The sequence below is a fragment of the Thermobia domestica genome, chromosome 14, assembly GCF_964235325.1.
Source record: "Thermobia domestica chromosome 14, izTheDome1.hap1.1, whole genome shotgun sequence".
Classification (NCBI taxonomy): Eukaryota; Metazoa; Arthropoda; class Insecta; order Zygentoma; family Lepismatidae; genus Thermobia; species Thermobia domestica.
Genome location: NC_137467.1, coordinates 154,653,315 through 154,671,553, shown reverse-complemented (window position 1 = coordinate 154,671,553; position 18,239 = coordinate 154,653,315). Strand labels below are relative to the sequence as shown.

The 18,239-nt window shown below is 36.1% G+C and overlaps 1 protein-coding gene across 1 annotated transcript in view; it reads right to left on the bottom strand.

Annotated features, from left to right (window-relative positions):
• Window positions 1–18,239, bottom strand: part of LOC145670416 (protein AMN1 homolog) — a 40,581-nt gene that overhangs the window by 9,233 nt on the left and 13,109 nt on the right. Inside the window, exons 4-5 of the mRNA XM_081739077.1 lie at window positions 12,562–12,779; window positions 8,357–8,522 (exon numbers count right to left, since the gene is read on the bottom strand). Of these exons, the coding sequence (XP_081595203.1) occupies window positions 8,357–8,522; window positions 12,562–12,779 (384 nt within the window). The remainder of the gene's footprint in view (window positions 1–8,356; window positions 8,523–12,561; window positions 12,780–18,239) is intronic.

Here is an 18,239-nt window from a genome sequence, read left to right as displayed (position 1 = left end):
TAATCACAGAAGAGTACGCACCTTACAAGAAGCGGGATTTTTCATTGCAGCGCATATTGCAACACGTCACAGAAAGCACATTAAGAATGTCACAGTCCTCACGCTACCACAGCTGGATGCGTACTTAGTGGCAACGTTTTGACACCAAGATGGCGACTCTAGCCCCGCCCACTGCCGCGATAGGCCAAAATGTCTGCTACTTTCTCGACAGCCCTCGTATATATTTCAATATCAGTTTCATCTTAGTAAATAAAGTGGTTATCGTACCACATGAGCTTTTAAGGTTTACAAAAATAATTATATCTTTTACGAATTTCTCCAAAACCATACATCAGGATACACATTTACACGTATCACTGTAATTCGGTAAACTAGATCTATCAAGTGATAAATGTCTCATCTTTGGATTTTTTTTTTTTTTTTTTTTTTTTTTTTTGTTGTTAAACTAAGAATATTGAACTATTTCTGTTAGACATTTCGAAGTCGAACACACTCCACAGAATTCAGGAAGAAATTTCGGAACAAAAATTAAAAAATTGTCAAGGTTTAGTTACTAGCGAGAACTTAAACTAACCAGGGGACTTGGCAACAAACAACTGGAGAAAGATTTCCATCAGTACAGCAAACCGGGAAAAAAAATTAATTAATTAATTAAATTTTAAAAATGTACGTGTTTCATAATCATTTGGCTAAGTATTTATTGCATACTGTAAATATTCGTTTTGAATAATTCTACACGTTAAAGAAATGTATACACGTCGCCTACGTTTAACGTAGATTTACAATTATAATGCATAAATCTGCTTTTTTTTTTTTTTTTTTTTTTTTTTTTTTTTTTTTTTTTTTTTTTTTTTTTTTTAAAGAAAATCTCCGTCAGCTTTTCACAATCATGAAAACTTTCAAAACAAGAGGATTCAAGTGCAAAGAGCTTACATGATCATATTATTAAGTGTGTGAATTGTATAACGTGAACACGGAATAACACGACGAAATTTTAAGAAGTGAGTTGAGTTGTACAAGTATATGAGTTGCCCAGATCTGCTGAGGAAGGTGTCAGGTACCACCGAAACAATACTGTTCATAGTGCATTAAATATTAGACGCAAGTACATAAAAGAGACGTTTACCAATTATATTCACAAAATCTACTTTATTCTAATCAAAAATAACACAGATAAACACTGACAATTTGGACATCGATACGCAAACTTCAAGTATTTGTGAGAATTCTCGTATACGGAGTACATAAGCTTTCCCATCTGCTCGCAGATTCACATTTGAACTGACACTTAAAGGACTTTACCATGTTGGCATTTTTATCCTTAATTTCATAAATGTTCGCTCACATTCCGGAAACTATTCTTAAGTACCACAAATGGGTTAGGAAAGGGTAAAACATAGTACTCAGGCTATCCAATGCTAATGAAAAAAGAATATAGGAAATCACAACGAAAAAATATAGCAGGTTTCGTAAAGCTGTGGAAAAAAGGAGCATTTTAATTATCCAAAAGGTAGAAATAAAAAAAGATCACATGGAAATTACACCAATTGTTGTAATATAAACATACATTCTACTTTAAATATAACTAAATGGGTAATTATCTCGTTGCAAAATTCTGTACGAGTTTCTTAGTGTTTTGGATATCAGAACAGGAATGACAAAACAGAAAACGCAGAAATGAACAAAACAGAAAACTTAGAAATGACAATGGAATACTGAGAACGTTACGGGGAAGACGCAGAAGTACCGTTGCACCCTTCCTGGAACAACTATTTGAAATGTAAAATAAAATCTAAGATTTGACTATGTGTAACATATTCTACAATTATTTGCCTACAGGTAGTGCAAAAAGTATTGATATACCTAAATAAATCATTTATAAGTCTTTAAAATCACTACTCCATAGAACTTTTTAACGAATATGACGAAACTAGTTTATTTTTTGTTCCATTTTGTAGGTGTATGAGTACTTTTTGCGCTAACTGTATATTGTTTGGTATAATTGTCTTTAGTCAATAAGCAGGAAAGGAGGAAACACAGAAGAGTTTCCATTCAATCACTCTACTGTGGAGAAGAAAGGAACTCCAACCACCCACACTTTTATTTCCTTGTTATTTTCACAAGTGGAAGTAGCAATGCCACAGAAATATAGGAGGTTTAGTTAAAATATAGGAAATATAAGAGTTTATAGGAAGAGACGCGAATATATAGGAAAAGTATGAAATATAGAATCATTGGAGTCTGTAGTACTATAAAAACTAAATTCCTAGTATAACAATTCTTATGGGGCCAAGGCCTAGCAGTCAATTTGTGGCGCTCACCTCTCTGGAGTGATGTGTGGTTAGTACATCGGTTTCCCTCGTCGTTAATGTTGGCTTTCTAGACCGGAGTTCATTACTTCTTTATTTCAAATAGCTCCCCAATTGTCATCATGACCCTGGCTGGACGCAAAAATTCTAACACCACCGGGTGAGTACGAACAGTCAACAATCTTTCTTCTGACCAAACTCGTGACCAAATTTGACACGCTTGACTTTGCTGATGTCAGAAAGAGAGAAAGATCCTATTCCAGTGTGGCTAGTTAGTTAGAATCAATTTTGAGGCAGATGTTCTAGTCAATGTCTCCAACGGCAGCAACAATGCTCAATACTACACAAGAGTCACTGTTTTATAGAAACTTATTGTTTTACACATTAATAAGTTATATTATTATTAATAAAAATCAAACAAATGTCATCATGACGTAAGCGTTCAGTAGAGTCCGTTAAAGGGCACAACTGGATTAAATTCCATGTAACCTTATGATTCTGCATTTTTCTTTTTTTTTTCAGTTTAACGTTCAGGATTATGCTCCGTGGCTAAGGGAGACGGTGATGATGATACTGAAGGAAATGATGGAATAAGGAAAGTGGAAGAACAATAAATAAATAAAAAAAAAAAAAAAAACTGTTTGGCCACCATGAAAGCCGCTTGGCGCGAAATTGAATCGAACCACGGACCCCATGCACCAGAGGTGAGCGATTTACCACTGAGTTACCGCGGTTCCTTCCGTATGTTTGTATAAAATATTTCATTTACATTATTAGACACACTCGTACTCAGACAATCGAGTTCATGTTGAACTCAGGAAATAGTACCATGTTACTCCTAGTAGTCTATAACAAACTCATTTTGCTGATAGTTTATTGAAGGAGAAAATTTTAAGTGAATAGTACTTTTGTAAAGGCTGAGTGTGAAGGTTCCACATTTTCTTTGAAGCTGCATCTTTAGTCATATCAATTAGTTTGTTAAGCTAAAGCAAGTACATAGGAACACAAACTACAACTTCACTGCACCAATCTATATGCTCACAGTCGAATTTACCTGATAATATGGTAGTAGTCAGAACTAAAAAGAGAAAGAGACGTCCCGCACCTAATTCTATCCTAGGGCACGTAGATTTGTAATGGACACATAGTGTCAATGGATTTTCTCGAGGTCTTGTCTTTTCATACGTTCTTATTCGTGTCATAATTCTTCGTAATTATGTACATTTCCTAACCATCCCACATCCATTAGCCTAAAGGGTATAACCACAGGATATTATTAATAAAGACTTTATTTCTTTCTCAGGGTACGGTGACTCAGTGGTAGAGTGTTCGGGTCCTAGTTCGATCCCACGCTATATGTAAGTCTGTGATGTACAGCATCGTGTTCGTGAGTTTTGTCGAAATTCTCCGCATTGGCATTCCACCAAGTCTTTCACATTTATTTATTATACATTCATCCATCCTCTTTAGCCCACAGAGAAGTTTAAGGAAAATCTGTACTGAAAATAATATTGATACCACATGGCGACGGAGTTTTCTCCTTACTGGGGCTAAAAAGAGCTGAAGCTATTACTTATTGGCTGCCAGTGTAATCCGTGTATTTAGTTCTCCTGTCTCGTTCGGTTGCTGATGATTCAATGTTAAGTGGACGCGACGCCTATACCCGTACTGAATATAAATAAATAAGGGAAGTGGGGCGCGAAGTATTTTGGGGACCAGGGGCGAAAAGTATCTCAATACTGGCCTGGCTCTGAGGACAGGCATGGAAAAGGTCTATATGAATATATATGTAATACCGCACCGTTCTAGAGATATCCAGAGTGCTGGAGAATATGCTTGCTAAGTGACAGGATGCTCATCATGCAGGAAACATGAAAGTCATCATTTAAACACTTCCTTTAATAACGTTGCGCCCAGTGTGGAAATATATCCCTACCCCCTCCCGAGAGGCATGTATCATACCAAGGTTGTAATGATTAAATACGAGGGTAAGTCAAAAAATTATCCGCAATGAAGCTATAAATTTTGTTACATTGTTTATACTGACCTCTGCCTTCGTTTATTTTATTGTTATGCTGTTGTGGTCATTATATGAAAGTTTGATCCTAATTTCTATATTGGTCTTCCTTTTGTTGCAGATAGATCATGGCAGCTCCATTAGAAGTTCGCACCAAAGAGGAACAACGAGCAGTGATCTGGTTTTTGTAGGCGGAAGGTGTATCACGGGCTGCTATCCATCAAAGACTTTCGGCACAATACGGGAACAGTGTCTACGAATGGATTGAAAAATTCAGAAATGGACGCAGAAGTGTTACGCACGAGGAAGGAGCTGGACGATCATCTACGGCCATAAATGATTACAACATTGAGGTTGCACGTGGCATAGTTCTGTTAGACAGACGAGTGACTATTGATGAAATGGCATATCATCGGGCAAATTAATAACTTGGTCCTGCGTACTAGATCATCCACAACAGACTTGGGTTTCATAAAGTCAAGTTCCTCTTTGATGCAAACTTCTAATGGAACGGCCATGATCTATCTGCAACAAAAGGAAGACAAATGGAGGAAATAGTATCAAATTTTCATAGTATGACCACAACAACATACTTATAAAATAAACGAGGACAGAGGTCAGTATGAAACATGTAAGAAAAGTGCTACATTGCAGATAATTTTTGAGTTACCCTCGTATTACTTCTATTGGTGGTTACCATTTTTCTGCCCCCCTCCCCTTAAGTACGACTACAGCACACTGGTGACTTGTTTCCAGCATATCTATGTGTCTTCTCAGACCTATGAATGGTATGTCCATCTCAATTTACATACTCTGCGCCGTATGCTATGGCTTGCGGTTCATCCTGTGAATTACTGAAATTGTGTGATATCACGTATATATTGATATACTATGTTTATTTTACCTGTCTTTAGAGGAACCATCTCCTAAAGTCCAGACATATCTTAGCAACCCACCCCGTATTTTTATTAAATGTTCATGTATTTTGTTTAGATATACCCGACCTCATGTATGATCTAAGGTTGGATATGATAACACTATCTGTCCTCAGGATGATTTTAGGTCACTATTCTTATGAAAGGTTCTAGTTTCTGAAATAATAATAATAATGTGAAATTTATCTCTTAAGAGCCAGGCATACTAAAAATGATATAAAATTTACCATTTTTCTTTTGCGTATATTTCATAAATGAAAGAAGATAAATAAATGCAACTTACCACAATCATAGATAATATTATTCTACAACAGAAAATATGAACCTAAAGAATTTTTAGTGTTGCCATCCATAGAAATTACAGTCTTGCCAGAATAACATTTTCCCCAAAATCTAAGTCAGGGGCGGATCCAGGACCGACTTCTGGGGGAGGGGGGTCGGTGGGTTGTCATACTGCTACTTTTAAGGGCTCCAAACTTTGGAATGGGTTTTATTTATATATATAAAATAAGAAAGTTTCCTCTTCTTGGGGGGGAGGGCATCGCCCCTCCCTGGATCCGCCCCTGATCTAAGTTAATGCAACGACTACAAGAACAAACTCAACTGCATTTGATTACGTATCATGTTGTTTTGGTATTCTATGAACTACATTTTAAATAACATTATTATTTAATTTTAATAACTATGTTAAAACTATTTGGTTTATTACAAACTAAATATAACTATTATTTAAAAAGTAGCTCACAGGATACCAAAACAACATGATTCGTAATCAAATGCAGTTAAGTTCGTTCATCTAATCGCTGCCTTAACTTAGATTTTTGGGGAAACATTATTCTGGCCACCAGTGCCAATCTATAAACCGCAAGACCCCGCGGTGCGGGGGTGGGTGGGTGGATCCTAAGGGGCCCAAGGGCTTTCGAAGGTCCCCCTGCACCTGTAACTACTAATTTTTCAACACTTAAAAAAGAATGAGATTTTCACAATAGTTTAATTACTTGAATCAAGTAATGAACTACCAGGACTGACAACCACGTACGAGATGTTTCTTACTTTCGCTAATCAGTGTACCCAAAGGCCAGGTTAAATATTTCAGCCATGATATTCAAAAACAAATCATCCATAGCCTGTCTTCAAACTTAGAAGCTAATTTGTTGAAGAAAATTAACAGAGTACCATTTTTCGAATTAATCATTGATAAGACTCAAGTTTTATCAAGGATCAAATGAGTTTCATTACTCGCTATGTAAATTTTACAGAACTAAACGATTGCTTAGAAAACGAAGTTTCCAGACGGATCGAGATTGAAGTAGTGTTTTTAGGATTTTTATATGTAAGAAGAAATCCAACTGCATCCGGAGTTACAACTCTAGTGTTGACATTTGGAGAAATTGGGATTGTCTGTGAAAAAATGCAGAGGGCAGGGATATGATGTCGCTTATGTGATGAGTGGTGCATACTCAAGTGTTCAGAAGAGACTTCAAGAAATTGAGGAACTAGCTATATATATTCACTGCGCGTTACATAACCTAAACCTTGTCACTAATGATGCCGTCAAAGGTGTAAAAGAAGTTGCCAGTTTCTTCACAAGCTCCAGGATTTGTATATATTTTTGGCCAAAGTATAAATAGGTAAGATATTCTGTCACCATTGACGGAAGAATCAGATGTCACTGGAAAAGTTCAATCCAATCAGATGAGCCTCACGGTATCAGTCCATTGTACCTATCAGGTTGAGGTATGCTGATGTAATGAAAACTCTCCAAAAACTTTCATTGACAAGTAAGAAGGCTAACGAGGTACCAGAAGCAGTGATTGCAAAAGTCATGGGTTCATTCGATTTTGTTTCTGACTGTGGTGCTGTCAAAAATATTTTCACAACTGAACATCGCATCGCAACTTCTTCAAACTAAAAATTGAGAAAGCTTTACATACTCTTGAAGAGAGCCGAGAAGAATTTAAGAAAATGAGAGAAGAATATCAGCAAATAAATCAAGACGCCACAGCTGTTGCTGCGTAGTGAAAAGTCAACCCTGTGTTCCTAGAAAAAAGACAACCGAAACTGAAAAAAAAAAAAAAAAAAAAGAATATTCGATCAACTGGTAGGAGATCATCGGTCTTCTAACACTGAGGCTTGCTTCAGGGTTAATGTTTCCAATATACTTCTAAATATCGCGTACAATGAAATAGAGAACCGTTTTACATCGTTAAGACAATTCTTGATGAATTTTCAATCATATTCCTGAAGGTAATTGTGAACCTTTCAGACGAAGAAATTTTAGTTAAGGTTGAAGAACTACAAAAGAAGTACCAGAATTAATTTCCCTTCGCACTGGACTTAAAAACCATATTTCAAAGATCAACAAATGTTCTTGAATTGGCGGTATTACTATACGTCGAGTTTAATACAATTGCACCAAGTTATCCTGAAGTTTTGACCATTCTTGCTTTATTCCTGACTTTACTCATGACTGCAGCTTCCGCTGAAAGGTCATTGTCAGTCTTAAAGAGGATCAAGAGATATTTAAGGTGTTCAATGACACAGGAGAGAATGAGCGACTTGGGAATGTTGGTAATCAAAAATGAGAGGCTTCGACCATTGAAAAGAAAGATCTTATACGGGAGTTTGCGGAGATGAAGTCAAAGGGGAGGGATTTCTTGTAAAACGTAAGTATTTGAATCTCTGTTCCGTAGCAAATAGAACACTAGAAATATTTCATTAAAATGTACTATTAAAAAAGGTATTGAAGCCTTTTCAAATTTTCTTGCGGGGGGGGGGGGCGAAATTTCTAGATCCGGTACTGCTGGCAACACTGTACTTTCTATGGATGGCAACATTGAACACTCTTTAGGTTCATACTTTCTGTTGTAGAATAACATTATATATGATTGTGGTAGTTACATTTTATTATCTCCTTTCGCTTATGAAAAACAAGCAAAAGAAAAATGGTAAATTTTGTATTAATTTTAGTATGTCAGGTTCTTAAGTGAATAGTTTTCTTTTTCATTGATTTATTTCATCTCTTGTACACTACTATGTTTTTGTTACAAATACGCTATAAGCATAACTTGAAAGGATAACAGTTGAAGTATTACCTGTGGTTCGGCAATTATGGAAGATAAGGATCTTAAGGTTCGCACAGGATTGCACAATGTTCTCGATGGCAACATCCGTAATGCCATCACAACTGTCGAGCCTAAGCTCAGTCAACGATCTCCCACAATCCTTTGCAACGAGCGAACACACGCCTTCATCAGTCACCTGCGAATACAAGACGTTTATTACATTACAAAATTCATTTTGTATTTATATCTGAAACCGGGATGGAAACCAGAAGTTTGTCATATAAGCACTATAATATAATGTACATAAAATATACTATACAGATCATACTATTTTCTATCTTTAAGGGGCATAGAGACAGAATTCCGCGTGGTCAAAACCTCACGGAATGAACTCCTGCCACGACAAAATTTAATCATAACAATTTTTTAGTGTAAAATGTTCAATATCAGTATATATAATTTGAAAATTCACTCTCACATTACTTTTATATCTTACTCTAACTTTATCTCCTCACACACAGCAGTGTCCAAGGGGGATTTCAGAGCGCACGCATCGCCTATCAGATTTTAGAGAGCTTCATAATTTCTTATTGAGAAAGGCACAATCCAAACAAATATTCAGACAGCTAGCCAAGAGTCTACATTTATTATGATACTATGAAAACATCATATTATGAAGACAAGTTACAAAACTGAATAAAATTTAGTCTATATAATGCAATTTATATTGGTTCGCCACTACAAACTCCAATCTCTTTTATTTTTTTTTCGAGGGGGGAAAGGTAGTGGTAGATCTGGAGGGGATAGGCACCACTGCTTAACATGGAGTTTGTGAAACGTAATTTAACAGTAATTATTATTATTATTATTATTAATAATAATAATAATAATAATAATAATAATAATAATAATAATAATAATAATAATAATAATAATAATAATAATAATAATAATAATAAATGTTAAACATTCAAAGTCAAAAAGAAAGAAAAAAATACCTGACAAGGGACCATTCCGATTTTGTGAATTCAATTGCTGAAAACGATTGCTTGCACTGCATTCAGCACCAAAAGGAACAAAGAAAAAGAGGATGTTTAGTGGCAGACCGTATACAGGGTGGGAGATAAATGAGGGCAAAGTGCGAAGATAGAACATAGAAAGACATAGAAGATAGATGTATTGCTCCACTGAATAGGCGCAATGTGAATCGTGGGGGGCATCTGAAAGGCGATATGTTTAGAATTAGCGCAAGAAGAATATATGGAAAAGGGTTCATGTCACATATGGCTTTTGACGCACACCGTCTATTGAAATCACAGGTGTCCTTGTGCAAGGTACCACGTCAGTGGAACCAGGGCTGGATTAACCCACCTGGAGGCCTGGGGCTAGAAAACATACGTGGTCCCTGCTGACATTACCCAATACATTTCTGTGAAAGTACAGTAGGAAAGATAAGGGAATATGTTTCATATTTTTGGTCATACTGTATTTTATGATTATGATTGTATCTTCACTATTCTTTTCAGATAGCCATTGAGATTTTGATCAGAGTGGAAGCCCCTGTCCACCTGGAGGCCCGGGGCTATAGCCCCCCCCCCAATCCAGCCCTGAGTGGAACTACTTCTCATTCTGTTACACGTTGCAAACATTCTTCTTGCTGTTCCAGGATTTGAGTCTATCTCTTTCTATTCCTCATGCAAACAACGTGCTCACGGAACGTACTACAGGGTCTCTAGTTCCTCATTCACGTCACATTTACGACAGTATTGATACATTGCTATAGCGTGGAACGCCTCCTGTTACAGGGTCTCAAACTGTATTGGCCACTATTGATTTCAATAGACGATGTGCGTCAAGAGCAATATGTCACATAACCCCTTTTTCGTATATTCTTCTTGTGCTAGTTCCAACGTGGGGCTTTTCAGATGTCCCCAATGATTCACATTACGCCTATTCAGTGGACCTCTGCATGCATTCCTTATATCCAACATTTGACCTCAATCCCTCTACTCGTTCCAAAATAAACATGGAATTTCTAGACATTTTGCCCTCATTTATCTCCCACCCTAAATACGGTCTGCCACTAAACACCATCTTTTTCTCTGTTTCTTTTGGTGCTGAATCCAGTGCTAGCAATCATTTTCAGCAACTGAATTCAGAAAATCGGAACGGTTCTTTGTGAGAACGGTTTTGAGGCACTCCTCAACTCTTCCTACCGTATCTAAAGAATATTTGTTTACATGCACTGAGGAAGAGTTTTGGAGTTGCTGGAAACTGTTCTCAGATTTTATGCTTTTGGATGTTGGATGTTTTTGAAAGTTTTTATCTACTGTTAGCAGATATGCATTCCATCGTACCATTTACTAATTATAACCAATTTAACTAATACTAGGCAAGGAATACAGTCTTACAAACTTATAATTGCCCGATTGCTGTATTATATATTTTCAACTTGAAAATGTCATTGAATTTTCGGTGATCGGGAGTGACACATTCGTACAAGCTTCGTAGCTAGGAGTGGGTACAGTTTTCGGTAGGCTTTAAATAAGTATTAACAAAGATATGCTCAAAAATAATACCTGAATTTGAATCAGAATGTTGGTTCCCAATTATTATCCTCTTCATTTTTCAGCCATACACTCCGTCTTTCTGTTCCTTCGTGAAATCTAAGGGCTGAAAAGTAAAGAGGATAATTAAACGAAAGGGAACATTTTGATTTAGTTTTTGGTATTTATTCTCGAGCTTGTCCTTGCTATTACTAATCTAAAACCTATCAAAAACGTACCCATTTTATGCCAAAAAGCTTATAGGAAGGTTGTGGCCCTGACTGCCAAAATTCAAAAATAATTTCACAAACATATAACATCATAATTTTGTTTGTTTGTTTGTTTGTTCAACATTCCACGAATAAGCTCCGATGTTAATGTGATGATAATAATGAACAAAACAGTGGAATTAAGAAAGCGGAAACGAGAAAAATCTTGAAGAAACTCACCACACGGTGTCTGTCCACCACAAAGCTCACTTGGCGGAGCTGGGATCGATCTACGGAGTCTACGCACCTGAAGTGAGTGCTCTGCCTTTCAGCCACCCACAACCCTCCTCATCATCATACGTATTCTGCCATTATTGGCAGGTCACTTGCCATAAACTGAGACATTTCCATGCCCCACATCTTCCGCTAATCTCTTCGACTTCACGTAGGAATTTTACGTTTCAATATCGTCCATCAACGGTATCCTTACTTTAATATCACGTTCGCACTTCATGTCCTCACTAATAATACTACACATGTATCGAAAACTAGTCATCTCTTCTGCTTTTTCCCTTCCTCCTTCTATACCTGATATAAATTGCTTCTTCATTTTAATCACTTAGCTTTTGTCTTTCTAACGTTTATCTTCATCTCGTATTCTTCCAGCTTTCCTTTGAGTTTTCTAACATTTTATTAATTTCCTTTCCATATTCCACAACAAGAGCCACTCATATGAAAAGCTTATGCACCTAAGCGAAATGAAATTGAGTTTTACGTCCCACGGTTATGCGTTTACACCTAAGCATTTTAACTCCTACCGAAAAACTGTCTTCATTATACAAACCCTTCTTCACTCGGCGACGGACAACATCCCTGTTGAACATATACGACACCGATAATCACGTGATTTTAAACGAACACAATAAATATGATGTTTTCTCACATTTATCGATGCGTAGTCAGGGTGTCTACTAACATTCCAAAATGAAATGTCGTGACCTTTTCTTTACCAACCCATTAAATTTCATAACATTCTCAAAAGCGAATTGGACCGAATTTTCATACATGCAATAGACGCGTGCTTTGCTTGGGATTTGGTAGCGTCTAAAGCCGAACATTTTGGTGGTGAATTTTGACGTTTTACAGAACAAAAATTTTCAGTCTGTACTTATACTGTACAGATAATAATAATAATAAAAAATCATGACACAAATGCTAAATTTTGTGACTTTCGTGACCGATAGAAACCCTGGTAGTCTATTCCAGACCACTTGGAATTTTACGAACTTTATCTTGCGTAGTAGTGAGTACTTCACTCAATAGCTTGGCCACTCGGAAGAGTGCAGAAGACAACCTTTCAGTCATGCTTTCGTTCATTATTGTCAAACGAAAATATTCTAAATATACATTAAGAATTCTTATGTCTATCCAACCTTATTAAAGAATCTTTTGTCTTCAATAACGATCGCAACAGACGTACCTTCGTCCTTGAAACACTGAGACATTTCAATGTACTAAGGTTTCCGCCAATTGCTTCCATAGCTCGGTCAGTCACCCGTTCACAGCCACCGACATCCAACTCTGACAATCGACTGCAATTCATCACCAACGATTCGATTACGTCATCAGTAACGGCTAAGCATCGTCGAATACAAAGCGCAGTTAAGTAAGGAATAGATGGAAATACACTTGCTAGAACTAGAAAAAAATATATATATGTAAGTTAATCATGACATTAAAATTTATCACACACAAAAGGAAGAACACTATAATTGTACAATATTAATAGCATTAAAAAAAATCCAAACATGAGATAAATACAATTAATAGATCTCATGAAGCTGAACAAGATGATATGAGTGTGAAACCTCATGCGTGGTTTTCGAGAAAAATCAATAAAATACGAATTTGTTTGTAAACCTAAAAATTGATGCTGTGTGAGAATCATGCAAACTATTACGCGGAAACTAATACTGAGGAATACTATCAATAAATTCTTCATTATGACACTACCAAGATGATAGCGCATAGTAAATATCAGAAACAAGGTACGAATTCTAGCAAATTAAAACCTATTTTCAACACTTATAAGCGACAAAACACCTCAATATTTCACAATATAGAGCAACCTCCAAATAAATACAATACTAAACTTCTTACTAATAAAGATAATACAGTCACACTCTTTCATCAAGATACACAGAGCTTTAATACACATAAACAATTCCAATTAGCAGTACAACTACATTATTCTTACAAAGATGTTGATATAGGTCCAACAGAACATTGGCATAGAGAAGATGAGATAGAGTATATTCTATTCCAAACTTTACCTGTGTAGCAAATTATTGAGTTGAGTTGATTTTGAGTTTAACGTCCCGTTCAGCAGCGAGGCTATATGAGACATGGACCTACTGATTATCGTGGAATCCGAACCACATGAGCTCCCTCTGGGAATCGATCTCAGGTCTCCCACGCCCAAGGCGCGTACGATAACCACAGCAAGATATTGCAGAACAACTCTGTTAAGCGGTGGATGAGGTATTTTTGTTTAAAAATGAAATAAAAGTAAAAAAAAAAAAAAAAAAAGTGTAGTAAATTTGAAAAACTCCCTTAGTTTGTTTTATCAATGTGGTTTCCTTCACGTTGTGCGCCACTTGACATACTATAAGGTGTTTAACTAAAAGGTTTCATCAGATACATGGGAGAGGCACAATCGTTACAAATGTCAGGGGGGCCGAATTTCGTGAGTATATAAGGGGTCCGGCAAAAAAAAAAAAAAAAAAAAAAAATCCCTCTGATATGGGATATTTTCTTTTTAGATGAAAGAAAATAACATGATTACGTCTAGTAAAAAAAAGAAAGATTGCGACGTGAATGGAAGTGTATCAATCATCTACAGTAATTGAGAAACAAGTTTAGAACGTGGTACAACGAAGATTTTCCAAGTAAGTTGGCCATTCCGTGAGTACGTGAGAAATTAAATAATAATAATAATAATAAAAAAAAACTGGTTCTGTGGCCAATAATTAAAGATTAATTACTTATTAATTACTTCTAGTGTACAACCTAGAAGTCTCAGAACTGAGTACAACATCGTAAGGGTGCAAGAAGTCATGCTAAATAGGCCGAAAAAGTTACTTTCTCGGTTAGAATGTAAAACAGGAACACACAACGATCTCTTTGACGAATCATGCATCACGATTGGGCTTAAAACCATATCACATCCAAATTGTGCAAGCATTCAGTGATACCGATAAAATCGCCCGCGTAAAAATGACAGAAGTGTTAGTGACAATGACAAGAATCGATCCATCTGTAGTAGTTTTTTTCGTTAAGGCAATGTTTTATGTCAGTGATCGTGTTAACAAACATAACTATGTGACCTGGGCTACTGAACATCTATATGAAGTAAGGGAACAAATACGGAACTCCCTGCAGATAAACACATGCTGTGATGTTGTTAAGTTGGAAATAGTAGACCTTTATTATTTAACAATGCAACGGGAACTAGTGTTTCTTATTTGGATATGTTAACTTATTATGTGGGAAAAAGCTTTCCAATAGCTATTCTCGCATGCAGTTACTTTTAAAAAGATGGTGTGCCCGCATACTACCATGCAGATATTCGTAGTTACCTAGATAGAATATTTGGTCGCCAATGGATTGGCCGGCGGATTCTGCTACCATGGGCGACAAGATCACCAGACCTCAGTCTGTGTGGCGGTAAAGGATCGTGTGTACGCAATAAAGCAGCAAGACATATGGTCATGGACTCAACGGTCGAGAGATTAATACTTCTGGTACGCAAGTTGTACGTATTTAAACTTTTCCCTATGAGTGATAATTTTTTTTTTTTTTTTTTTTTTTTTTTTTTTTTTTTTTTTACCGGGCCCTATACACAGAGTGTTTCAAAACAACACTGACAATGTTTGGTAGGTGATTCCTGATACTAAGATAAGACAAAAAGTATAGACCATCCTGGGTGCACAAATGCTCCCTTTCGGAGTTATAGGCTGCCGAAAACATGAAAAAATGAACTTTAAAGGTCCATAGCTCCAAAACTATGGGGCATATCGTAGGCGAGTCAAGATTTCACTTAAGAACTAATATGTACCATATCTAAAAATCCATGTTTCAGAATCCTAAGGTACTTACGAAATGATTTTTATAGAGGGAGTTTGGCTACGGGCATATAATTTGAAGTACTCACAAACTACCTCTATAGAAATTGTTGTGGAACTCCCGCAAGGTTCTGAAACATGGATATTTGGATAGGGCACGTACTAGTACCTACGTGAAGTCTTGACCCGACTATAGTAGATCCTATAGTTTTGGAGCTATGGACCTTTAAGGTTCATTTTTGCATGTTTTCGGCAGCCTATAACTCCGAAAGGAAGCATTTGTGCACCCAGTCTATACTTTTCTCTTATCTTGGTGTCAGGAATCACCTCACAAACATTGACCGACCGACAGGAAGCCCCTCCCTTGATCATATCCTGGATCCGCCACTGTACTATATGTATGTATACTAGCGACCTAATGCTTCACAAATTGTAAATAATTCATCAGAAAACAAAAAGCAGAAAAAGAGGTAATACAAAGTAAGAAATATTCTATTTCTTTAACAGCATCGTTCCTTACGAACGGAAGCACAATCGAGAACTTTAGTAATGACCAGGGTTGGCAAAAACCATGGTTTTTATTAAAAAAAAACAAAAGAAAACGGTTTTTTCGGTTTAAATAATTTGCTGTATATATTCATATCATATATGGACAGAAATAAGTTTGTTTCGCCTTTATGTTATTATGCAACAACCGGGTTATGCTGGAAGGGTTCACATAAGCTTAAAGCGGAACAAAAACCGCTTCTCGAGTTACATCCGTGAGAAAATGTCCTCCGTTTGAACTCGGAACCAGGACTAATTGGCCACAAATGCGATACGTCTGCCGACTCACTCACGAAGGAATCCTGATTTAAAAAAAACACGTTGTACTGACCTTTCCATGCTTCTTAATATAACTGTCAAGAATCAGAAGGACAAAAAGATAAACAGTTGCACAAGTGAAACCATTACACAGAATTACATATGAACACTTTCAAAGTACTACGGAGTACAGAAGAACTAATTTAGTTCAAGTTAGTTAACAACGACTTTTATTGGTCCAAATTAAAGAAATGCACCGACTTAATCTGCATATCAATAAGAAAAGTGAATAAAGATACGAATTATTTGAGTCCACTTTGGCTCAGACTCATTTATACATAAATAGATACCAAAGATACTTTTTTCACTAAATGCCTCTCGTGGGGTCTGTATGACCCCCCCCCCCACACACACACAAAGTACAGCATTTTCGATGTATTTTATCAATAGTAGACATTGAAACGAAACAATATTTAGAATTTTTCTTCGATTGCAATTACATAACAATAATAACAACTACAAAAAATCACCAAATAAACATTTATAAACTTATAAAAAAAAGTTGCTTTTGTAGTATAATCTTTTTGAGTAATGAATGGGGAATTTAGGTCTGAATATAATACGAATAATATACGGGAGTGAAACGTGATAGCCCACAAATGTGTGTTCATCAAGATTTTACAAACACTTACACTTTTACGAGCATTTTTTTGTTTTTTGGTTTAAACCAGCCAACCCTGGTAATGACCAGCTAAAATTTTAAAGCAAGGGCATAAATTACCAATTTTTGCTTCTCTAAAAATTTAACAATTCTCTAATCGCAGACTACATCTGTGCATCCTACCTCCTTTCACAAAATACTCTGATCTAAATTAATTTATATGTGTGTTGCCACGCAAACGTATCATTTTTGTAAAAACTCGTACTTACACGATAACACTTTTTTTTTTCTGCTAAAAGGAAATTATTTAGAAGCTATACAATTCTGCAAAAATTTTATTAAAAACAGGCATTGATTAATTTATAATTTCTAATCTCAGATAAAAGTAAAAGAAAAAAAAACCTGCAGTCTAGATTGGTGAGGAAATTATTCAGAACAATTTAAAATATTGTTTATTATTTTGACTGATATTTATCACAATTAAAAAATATTTTGAAATATTCGAAATAGATAAGTAGGCCTAAGCGGGCGCTCATTTATGGACAGTTGTGTGTAGAAGAGACGTTTTTTTCCAAGTTTCTGTTGAAATTGTTGCCAAACAAGGCATATTCTTCCTTCAGGTGGGCAATTATAATTTGTAGAAAAATAGGTAGAGTGAATAACTGAAAGAAAGTGAAAAGAAAAGAGAAAATAGGGATTATGAAGTAAAAAAATAAGTAAGAAAAAATAAGGATAGGCGACAATCGAGTTGACTAAGCATTGACACACAATTAGCCTATTTCTTCATTCTTACCCCCTTGACTTTCCTGACATAAGCCATGACCTAGGGTTCTGAATCCAAATCTTCTCGCCCTTTCTTGTTATTATTATTATTATTATTATTCCTGTTTTAAATGTACAGAAATATACAGATTTACTGTTGTTAACAGAGTATGCCATTGATTGTAGATAGAAGCACTGGTCCTTTATCACGTAACCTATACCTAATTTTTATTTCCTGTTGTTACAGGTAAGCCAGCATGGATAATCAACGTGACACGTTACTACGACAACGTGTAGTGATTCAATTCTTCTACAAATTCGAAGATAAATAAGCAACATTGATTCACAATATGTTGCTGCCGATCTATGGGGACAACACAATGAATCCAAGTAATGTGTGTCAATGGCTTTACAGCGTCAGTGATTGCAGCATCCAGGGTCAGCCACTGTCGCAATCGACAAAAACGCAAGTCACTAAGGAACTTATCGAAAAAGATACCTGCATCAGCACAAGTAAGATTATAAAGCAGTGAGTTACGGGGGGAAAAAATGTGTTACGGCTAATCCAACAATTGGGATACAGAAGAAAAAAAAATTCTGCTGGCTCTTGACAAGGGAGATGATGCAACTGAAGAAGAACGTGTGTGATAATTTTCTGTAAAGCTACTCTTGGAATTGTCCAAAATACTTTTATGAAGTCATCGCGTGTGATGAAACACTGGCTGTTTCATTTCGATCCGGAGAGCAAATGGCAGTCGATGAAATGTAAATATTTAGGACATTCTCAACGAGCTGATTGCGTGTATG